An 11,000-nucleotide genomic window follows, 5' to 3' on the forward strand; every position below is an offset into this window, starting at 1 on the left:
CGGGGTTTCACCATGTTGACCAGGATGGTCTCGATCTCTTGACCTCGTGATCCACCCGCCTCGGCCTCCCAAAGTGCTGGGATTACAGGCTTGAGCCACCGTGCCCGGCTAAAATTTAATTCTTAAAATTTCTTCAAAGCATTTCAGAGGATTCCTTATACAAAAATCAGAAGCTCCCATACCACATCTATCTGCCTTCAGCACACGTGCCACTAGTACTTTCCTCTACTTAAGAAATAGATCCCAATGCCTCTCAAAAACTCAAGCCTCCAGCAAGTCTTCCTTCTCTCATCTGCATCATCAATTGGCTCTCTACTGGGCCAGTTACACTGGTATATCGTTATTTCTTCTTCTTTTTTTGAGACAGGGTCTCAGTTTGTCACCAAGTCTGGAGTGCAGTGGCATGATCATGGCCCACTGCATCCTCTATTTTCTAGGCTCAAGCAATCCTTCTGCCTCCACCCGACTACAGGTGTGTACCACCATGTCCGGCTAATTTTTGTATATTTTGTAGAGACAGGGTCTTGCCATGTTGCCTAGGTTTGTCTTGAACTCTTGGACTCAAGTGATCCTCCCATCTTGGGCTCTCAAAGTTCTGGGATTATAGGTGTGAGCCACTGTGCCTAGCTATTTCTTCTATCTTAAAAAGAAAACAACTTTCTTTTGACCCTACTTTGCCCAATAACTACAACTCCATTTCTTGGCTCCTTTTCATGGCAAGACTCCTTCAAAATTGTTGTTTACACTCAATGTCTCCCATTCTTCTCATTTCTTTATGAACCCATACTGGCTTCCACCTGCATCATGCCACCAAAACCCTTATTGTTATGATGACACCATTGACCTCCATAATGCTAAATCCACTGGCCCAATCTTCTGTTCTCACTTTTCTTGATCTTTCAGCAGTACTGGACACAGTTAACCCCTCCTCCTTCTTTGAAATACTTGGCTTCTAAAATAATCTCTGGGCTTTCTTCCTCTCTTATAGCTCCTTCTCAGTCTCTTTTGCTGGTTTCTCCTCTAAAGGTGATCATCTCAAGGTGTTCCTTAGAGTTCTTTTCTTGGGCTGGGTGTGGTGGCTCACTCCTATAATTCCAATACTTTGGGAGGCCAAGGCAGGGGAATTAATTGAGTGCAGGAGTTTAAGGCCAGCCTGGGCAATGAGGTGAGATTCCCATATCTACAAAAAATTTAAAAAAATTAGCCAGATATGGTGACATGCACCTGAAATCCTAGCTGCTTGGGAGGCAGAGCTGGGAATATTGCTTGAGTCCAGAGGTCAAGGCTGTAGTGGGCTGTGATCACGTCACTATACCCCAGCCTGGATGACACAGCAAGATCTTATTTATAAAACAAAAAACAAAAAAACTCTTTTCTTTCTTTGCCTTCTCCTACTTTCTTGGTATCTATTCTAAAATGTCTTTAATCATTGCTTACAAACTCAAAACCCCAAATTTTTATCTCTAATCCAGACCATTCCTCAAAGTTTCAAGTTTATTTGCAACTGCTTATTTAACAACTACTTGGATATCTAACAGGCATCTCGAACTTAATGTGTCCAACCTGTGAACTCTTGATCTTTAGCCTCCAATCCCCAAACTGTTCTGTTCAACTCAGTTGACTGGCAGCTCCATTCTTCTAATCTCTCAGATCAAAAATTTGAAAAGAATCGAATTTTAAAACCTAACATGTATTGTGGAAAACTGATTTCAAATGATTGACAATTCTTAACATCTAGACATCCTCATAAAACTATGAGTTCAAAGATAAACATAAAAGGCCAGGCTCCCAGCACTTTGGAAGGCTGAGGCGGCAGATCACTTGACGTCAGGAGTTTGAGATCAGCCTGGACAACATGGCAAAGTCTCATCTCTACTAAAAATAGAAAAAATTAGCTGGGCGTGGGGGCAGGCACCTTTAATCCCAGCTACTCAGGAGGCTGAGGCAGGAGAATACTTTGAACCTGGGAGGCAGAGGTTGCAGTGAGCTGAGATTGTACCATTACACTCCAGCTTGGACAACAGTGCGAGACTATGTCTTAAAAAAAAAAAAAAGTACATCCAAACAATTTGTAGAAGAAGCAAGGCCATGGTAAAAGTTATGAACATGCAGAACTCAAGGAATACTGTACACATGTGTACACACAGCTTCCTGAGGATTCTACTAGAGGAGGAACTTCATCCTACCAAAAGTGACAGGAAAGCTTCAAAAAGAAGAGTACGTATTTCATATATTTGATTGTAGGGTCAAGACAAAAATGAGGCTGAGGTCTGTGGGTTGAAAAAACACATTTTCCCTCCTGACAAAGCAAAAAATATGCAATGAAAAATAGAAGAGAGAAAAAGAGTAAACAGAATAAGATCTGCTACAAAGGCAATTAGTGAGAGTTAAAAACATAATTTAAGACTGACAAATAATAAAGAATATTATTTAAGTAAGATGAGGTATGCATCATCATGCCCAGCTAATTTTTCCAACTTTTTATAGATGGTGGGGGGTGTCTCACCATGTTGCCCAGTCTGGTGTCCAACTCCTTGCCTCAAGGGATCCACCTCAGCCTCATAAAGTGCTGGAATAACAGGCATGAGCCACTATGTCCAGCCATCCTTGTACTTATTTCTTTTTGAGACAGGGTCTTGCTCTGTCACTCAAGCTGGAGTGCAGTGGTAGGATGACAGCTCACTATAGCCTCAAACTCCTGGGCTCAAGCCATCTTGCCGCCTCAGTCTTCCGAGTACCTAGGACTACAGGTGCACCAAGCCCAGATAATTAAAAAAATTTTTTGGTAGAGATGGGGTCTCACTATTTTGCCTAGGCTGGTCCAGAACTCCTGGTCTCAAGTGATGCTCCCACCTCAGCCTCCCAAAGTGCTGGGATTACAGGTGTGAGCCACCATGCCCAACACCTTGTACCATTTTTATTTTCCAACTTTTTGTAAGTTAGAAATTATTTTGAAGTACAAAGTGAAATAGTAACAAGTATCAGCAAAGATGAGGAACACTGGGTACACTACTGGTGGAAGCATAAACTGGTACAACCACTTGGGCAAAAAATCTGTCATTTTCTACTGAAGCTGAAATATAACCCAACAATTTCACTTCTAGGTATATATCACATAGTAACACACGCACACACATAGATTCCAAGAGACATACACAAGAATGTTCACAGTAAAATTATTTTGTAAGAGCAAAAAATTAGTAACCAACTAAATGACCATCTATTGACGGCAGTGCTAGTACACTGGAAATGTAAATTCTGTATATCCATACAAAGGAATAAATAAGTGAACTATATTTATATGCAGTAAAACAGACAAATCTAAATAAGGGTTAAAGAAGAATAAAAAAACAGACTCAAAAGAATACATACTATGATTCCACATATTTCAAAGTCAAAAACAAGCATAACAAAACTACAGTGTTAGAAGTCAGCAGTACACTTTAGGGAGAAAGCAGTAATGGAGCCCCAAGGAACGGTTTCCAGTACTGACCATGGTCTTTATCTGAATGTGTATAGTGGCTTCCCAATGATTAAACCTGATGTTTCATTAGCAGTGTAGTTGCTGTACTGTTCTGATGTATACTAATTAAAAATTAAGTTTAAATAAGAGGTGAGTGTTTTTTGGGGGTGGAGGGAGGGCAAGGCCTAATAGATGGTCAATTTTGTGATAATTCCATGGGCCTTTCATGTTTTGAGTAAAGAATTCAACATATCAATTTGAAAAACCACTGATTATAAGATGAAGCATCATTTATATGCCATCAAACAAGAAAGAAAAAAGAGAAAAAACACTGCTCAATAAACTATGACTCTGAACAACAAAATATTTAAATTTGTTTTTTGCACTGAGGCTATTCAGAACTATAAGCTTTCCCCTACAAAACTTTTATTGCAAGGTATCTACAAAAGAATGGTCTCAATGACTGAAAATATTTCTACTATTTTCTTCCCTACCAATATTATTACATTTGCTCTTCAGAGAGTCTGTGAGTTATGAGACTTTAGAGATCATCTGGATTTTATCAATGAGAATATAAAGCCCAGAGGCTGACTTGCTTTTAAAAGGCAGCAGGAGGCAAAACAAAAGGTTTGATCCTATACCTCACAGTTCCCAAGACTGATTTTCCTCTATACCTTAAGGGATATGGACCAGGTATTAATCACAGTACAAAATGTTAACTCAGAAGAGATTTCATGTGAAAATGTAGGATTTTGAGTTTGTTATAACAGTAAAGACGGATTTTTTTTCATGTGGGTCACTGGAATTCTGACCAAAAATAAAGACATAAATTAGCATGGGGAAAATTATCTTGGATATCAAATAATACTTATTTTCTGAATATGAATAATCTGTAAACTTTTTTTTTTTTTTTTTTTTTTTTTTTTTTTTTTTTTTTTTTTTTTTTTTTTTTTTTTTTTTTTTTTTTTTTGAGACGGTGTTTCGCTCTTGTTACCCAGGCTGGAGTGCAATGGCGTGATCTCGGCTCACCGCAACCTCCGCCTCCTGGGTTCAGGCAATTCTCCTGCCTCAGCCTCCTGAGTAGCTGGGATTACAGGCATGCACCACCATGCCCAGCTGATTTTTTGTATTTTTAGTAGAGACGGGGTTTCACTATGTTGACCAGGATGGTCTCGATCTCTTGACCTCGTGATCCACCCGTCTCGGCCTCCCAAAGTGCTGGGATTACAGGCATGAGCCACCACGCCCGGCCATCTGTAAATTTTTTAATAAGTCTGCTCCAAAACACACTAATAAAAATTATTAAAACGTTGCTTCTAAATACCCTACAAGCAAAAATATCAAATCAACAGATGAATAAGTACAATGATTCTGCAAAGGCTCATGGATAAAGAAATCATAGACAATGGTTTGAACAGCCACTTAAGAGGTCAAAAGCTACTAAGGAAACAGTGATGATGGCTCACACCTATAATCCCAGCACTATGGAAGACTAAGGCGGGTGGATCACCTAAGGTTGGGAGTTCAAGACCAGCCTGACCAACATGGAGAAACCCTGTCTCTACCAAAAAAATATAAAATTAGCCAGGTGTGGAGGCACATGCCTGTAATCCCAGCTACTTGGGAGGCTGAGGCAGGAGAATCACTTGAACCTGGGAGGCGGAGGTTGCAGTGAGCTAAGATCACGCCATTGCATTCTAGTCTGGGCAACAAGAGCGAAACTCCAACTCAAAAAAAAAAAAGTGATGAAAATCAGCTTTGGAAAATAAAAGAAAATCATTTGGAAGATTATCTTAGCCTCTGATTTGCAAATAAATTTTTCAGAAAGGGAGTTATACTATACTGCTCAGGGGATGAAACTAAAACACGGATTTAACTAATGTCTTTACAGGAAACAATTCAAGTAAGGTGGTAACACACATTTTCAGAAAGTAAATCATGGGTGTACTCTGAGAATCAATATATAAAGTAGCAGTGTGTTTACATTTTATAGTTTATAAAATACTTTCATCATTTGATCTTTAGAATCTATGAATTTTCAAAGCAAATATTACCCTCTTTGTATGAAACAACAAACTGAAGCTCAGTTACGTTAAATGATTGGCCTAGTCACACAGTTCAAGATGAATCTAGTACTTGAACCTAGATGTTCTCATTTCACACCATATTTATCTATATCTGTTTCTGTAACCCTGGATGTATATTGGGACCCAAAACATTCAAACTCAGTAACATCAATCTACTTGCCAACATCTCTGGAAAACTGACGCCAACATTTTAGAGGTGATGCAGAATTTGGTGCTTTAACTTTATAAATGGTAAAACTATTAACTCTGGGACCACTGCCTATAAATCTTACCTTCACATCAAAGGAAGGCTTGAAGAGTTTGTCCTTGGAGAGGAATTTTGATGGTGTATCCAGGTGTAATGAGGGCTCCTTCTGAAGTGGTTGTCCTACTGCTGGGGAGGCTGAAACCTGTCTGGCATGTTGTGAGACCACAGCACAGAAAGCTTTACTCTGAAAGTGGTTCATATCTAAAGGTGTAACGACGGTTTTTCTGTGAGTTTGCAAGTGTGTGCCAGGATGCTCTGCAGTATCTGGATTTAGATTGATTCCATTTGTTATTTCCATTTCTAAAGTTCGTTCTAGAGATTTAAAATGAAAAGAAACAAATATGAGCTACTAATGCCCACTTCTTTCCTATACATAAGAAGTAATGTTTTATATCTGTTTCCTTTCTTTTCTCTTTTTTAGATATTGGGTCTTACTTTGACTCTGACCCAGGCTGGAGTGCAGTGGTATGTTCACAGCTCACTGCAGCGTTGACCTCCTAGGCTCAAGCAATCCTCCCAACTCAGCCTCCCAAACAGCTGGGACTACAGGCACATACCACCACACTTGGCTAATTTTTTGTATTTTTCTATTGCCCATGCTAGTCTTGAACTCCTGGGCTCAAGCAATCCACCCACCTTGGCAACCCTATCTAACTATTAGTTTTCATGTCAATTCTCAGGTACACTTTAAGTCATAAAATTATATAGCTACTTTCCAAGAAACAAACCAGATTATGCATTAAATATATATTAGGTTAGACAAGCACATTAACTGAAAATAAATAAATAAAAATAGATTTCCTGTTTCATCTTGCTATGTCTCAATAAGCTTATTTGCCAAAAATTGTATCAGTGAATGTCTTCCTAGTCAATGACAGAGTAAAAAGAAAATCTGAATTACACATACTCAGAGTTAACTACAGTCAAATTTTGGAAAATCCTTAATCAAATTTCAATATGACCTAAACATCACCTAGCCTCAGTCGTAAAATTACATCTGTCTGGCAAAATAAGTAATGACCCTGAGAGGTATTCCCAAGTTGCTGATATGTCCCTAAAGTTTGCTCAGGGATGCTATTATCTTACAAGAGAGGGTACTGATTCTTCTACCCCTGCCTTCCACCTTTTTCCAACACTTGACAAAAAACTTATTAGATAACTACTCCATGCCATGTCTAGTGTAAGACATGGGAAATACAGAATTCACAAGACATGCATGTTCCCTGCCTTTCTAGAACCTGTAATTTAGCAGAAAGACACAAAATAAACCAGCATTGTAACACTGAGGTAAGAGCTATAAAAGGATTGATACGAAGTGTCATGGTAAAACAAAATGTTACAGCAAGACAAAGGCCATACTTGGTGAGTCAAGAAAGGCTTTCCAAGGAAAGTGGTATCTTAGCTGAGAACTGAAAGATAAGAAGGAAGAGCAAGCAATTGCGAGGTCGTCCACAGGAAAGGTGCAGAAGCCCAAAGATGAAAGCACATTAATTACATAGTGGGTTACTGTGAGCCACAGAAGGAATCAATAGTAAATAGGAGCCAAGCATACATCTTTAGACTTCAAACACTGAGACCCTCACTGCACCCAATGTGAAAAGTGAAAACCAATAACCTTTCCTAAAAACAAGCATTGGCACATTTATATCCCAGAAACCATCAAGTTGTAAATATATATTAAAAAAAAAAAAAACAGAATAAAAGTATTAACCTTCTTTAGATGAATTTTCAATCAGAAAATGGCTTTCATCTGCTCTCTTTCCCGTTCTAGCAGTCTCCAACAGCCAAGCTACAGTAACTGCAGGTAAATTCCACTTCTTTGCAGCTTCATATTTAGAGCCAACAGATTCTTTTAATATAAGATGAGTACTGGCAAGCATGCCTTTCTTTGCATTCGATTTGCGAACAAAGTATTCTTGAACACTGAAATTTATATTTAAAGAAGTGCAAATGGTCATGTATACAATTTAGTCCACAAACTAAGAACAACATTTCTAACACAACAGTGCGGTTAGAGATCGTCTAAGTATAAGAAAGTATACACTGATTAAAAGCTGGTTTATTCTATGTGAAATTAAGCTAATCCCCTTACAAATGCTTACTCTAGGGTAAAAACGTATTGCTAGAACAAACTTTTTAAAAACATAATTAGACATGCAAAGAATAGACAGCAAAATTACCTCTTTTTTTGAGACACGGTCTTGCTATGTTGCCCAGGCTGGAGTGCAGTGGTATACTCACAGCTCACTGCAACCTCTGCCTTCTGGGCTCAAGCCATCCTCCCACCTCAGCCTCCCCAGTAGCTTGGACTACAGGTGTACACCACTACACCCAGCTAATTTTTCTATTTTTTATAGAGATGGGGTTTCACCATGTTGCCTAGCCTGGTCTCGAACTCCTGAGCTCAAGTGATCCTCCTGCCTCAGCCTCCTAAAGTTGGGATTACAGGCGTGAACCACCTTGCACAGCCAAAATTACCTCCTTAATTAGTTACTACCCACACGCCTTGTCCTTTCTGGAAAAAATGACAGAAGCAAAGAGTAATTTTTAAAAATCTACCACAACTTCTCAAAGCATTTCTACATATTATCTCATTTGATCCTCTCAATATTTTAGACATGGGGAAAAATACAGAGAAATTAAGTGACTTACTCAAGATCATAGGATACTAAACACAGAGAATATGGGTTAGAAAAAAGAAGTCTACCACTTGAGATTGAACAGAATTCAGTGATTTCTTTTGACTTCTGGGTTTTACATTCTAGTCCCTGACTGTTCGGATTTTTAAATTTCCAATGTTTCCTAGCACTTTTTTTTCTATGTTATATGTTTATCCTACTACTTTTATAACTTCATTTTTTACATTTAACCCACTAATCCATTCAGTACTTATTTAGGTATGAGATATTCCTCCAACTTTAATGAATCATTTTATTGAATAAGCCATATCTTCCTTAATAATCTGAAATGCCACTTTTATCATAAATTCCTTTTTGTATAGACCTACTACATTTGCTGACCATTAATTAAACTTTCTGCTACAGGCAACCACACTGTTATTTAGTGAAGTTTCACAAAACACATAGTTGTTTGTTTGTTTTCTGAGACAGGGTCTTGCTCTGTCCTCCAGGATAAAGTACAGTTGGTGCCACTGTGACCCATTGCAGCCTTGACCTCCCGGGCTCAAACAATCCTCCCACCTCAGCCTCCCAAATAACTGAGACTGCAGGTTCATACTACATAGCCTGGCTAATTTTTAAACTTTTGTAAAGACAGGGTCTCAGCATATTGCCCAGGCTGGTCTTGAACTTGGCCTCCTGCCACAGCCTCTCAAAGTGCTAGGATTACAGGTTAGAGCCACCGAAACTGGCCACAAAATATATTTTAATAACTGCTAGGGCTAGTCCCAATTATTCTATTTCAGAATTTGCATGACTTTCCTGCTGAGTACAGCTTCAGTTGTATCCAGTGGAGTCTGTTGAAATATTTGTTATTATCTTCCACAATTTCAGTTCTAAAAGAATATTGTTTCATGTAATTCAAATACAAAACAGCAAAAAAAAAAAAAAGAAATATACAGCTTAATGAATTATTATAAGGTGAAACCCTTATGTCCACCACCCATGTCAGAAGACAGAATCTTGTTAGACCCCCAGAACCTCTCCAACATGCCATACCACCTCCCTTCCCTCCCCGCTTAATAGTAGCCACTATTTGGGCTTTTTTTTTGGAAACAGGGTCTCACTTTGTTTGCCCTGGCTGTAGTATAGTTGTGTGATCATAGCTCACTGCAGCCCTGATCTCCTGGGCTCAAGCAGTCCTGCTGCCTCAGCGTCCCGAGTAGTTGGGACCATAGGCACATGCCAACATGCCTGGCTCATTTATTTTATTTTATTTTAAAAATAGAGATGAAGTCTTACTATGTTGTTCAGGCTGGTCTTGAACTCCTGAGCTCAAGCAATCCTTTGGCCTCCCAAACTACTGGGATTACAGGCGTGAGCCACTGGGCCAGAACTATTTGGACATTTATGATAATCAATTCTTTACTTTTCTTTAACCAAATAATGGCATCTTTAAAGACTACATTTAGGCTTTTGCTTTTCATGTCTTTTAGCTTATAGGTTCCTACCTTCTCTTCCACACCCTTAACATATATTCACTGAAGACACTGGATCATTTATACTGCAGTGTTATACCAAGGTTTTGCTGAGGGTATTATTGTGGTGTAGTTTAACGTGTTATTCTGCTGTTTGCATTTCCTATAAATTGGTAGTTGGGTCTAGAAGCATCATCAAATTGAGGTTTGATTATTTTGGCAAGACTAATTCAAGTGGTGGTATATTCTTCAAAAGAAGGTACATCTTGTTTTGTCCCTTTATTATGTGATTAATTATTGATGTTCAATGCCTATATTATTTCATTCATTAGGGGTTACAATCGTAATCATTCCTTATTTATTTATTTGTTGAAACACCTTTATAAAGGGAAACTCTGCCTTACCAACTACCATGTTACCCTGATGAAAACTGCACAGGAAATGCAAGGTTAAATACTTGATCTTTTCCCTGTCAGCTTTCAAAGTAATGGATTGGTTCCCTAATATCTTTCAAAGATGACCAATTACCTTAGTTTATTTGGTGTCATTATGAAATCATGACCTAAAAACTATTTTATGTGTTTGAATCCACTGCAGTTATTATCTTTAATGATACCTAAGTTTTCATCTTTGGCAGTGGAGGTATTTTTTTTTTTTTTTTAAGGCTAGTCAAGTGACACAGTGGGTTTAGAGAAGAAACAAAGACGTTTGTAACTGGTTGTGATCAATTAGTTGTAAACATCCCTACACTCAGACCAGCCCAGTGGAGGTACTTCAGACACAATCCTCTCTAGTAGTCATTGATAATGTCCTTGCTATTTGGTCTGACAAAATATTCCAGACTTACTAGTACATTTTCTCCCTCAGATCTGAAATTAACTATTTCTTCAAGCTTTAGTTTTAGTGAGAAATGACACCAGGTTGTTTGTTACTATTGGGTTGATAACCCTTTCCTTTCCTTTCCTTTTTCCTTCCCTTCCCTTTTCCCTTCCCTTCTTCCTTCCCTTTTTCCTTCCCTTCCCTTCCCTTCTTCCTTCCCTTTTTCCTTCCCTTCTTCCTTCCCTTTTTCCTTCCCTTCTTCCTTCCCTTTTCCCTTCCCTTCTTCCC

At 38.6% G+C, this 11,000-nt stretch overlaps 1 protein-coding gene across 8 annotated transcripts in view; it reads right to left on the minus strand.

Moving 5' to 3' along the window:
* TOPBP1 (DNA topoisomerase II binding protein 1) overlaps positions 1-11,000 on the minus strand; it is a 74,700-nt gene that overhangs the window by 31,258 nt on the left and 32,442 nt on the right. For all 8 annotated transcript variants that reach the window (XM_017505710.2, XM_037730348.1, XM_017505714.2 and 5 more), the window contains 2 exons: positions 7,509-7,720; positions 5,823-6,109 (listed from right to left, as the gene is read on the minus strand). In XM_017505710.2, the coding sequence (XP_017361199.1) occupies positions 5,823-6,109; positions 7,509-7,720 (499 nt within the window). The remainder of the gene's footprint in view (positions 1-5,822; positions 6,110-7,508; positions 7,721-11,000) is intronic.

This window comes from Cebus imitator, unplaced genomic scaffold (genome assembly GCF_001604975.1).
Source record: "Cebus imitator isolate Cc_AM_T3 unplaced genomic scaffold, Cebus_imitator-1.0 Scaffold340, whole genome shotgun sequence".
In the NCBI taxonomy this organism is placed as follows: Eukaryota; Metazoa; Chordata; class Mammalia; order Primates; family Cebidae; genus Cebus; species Cebus imitator.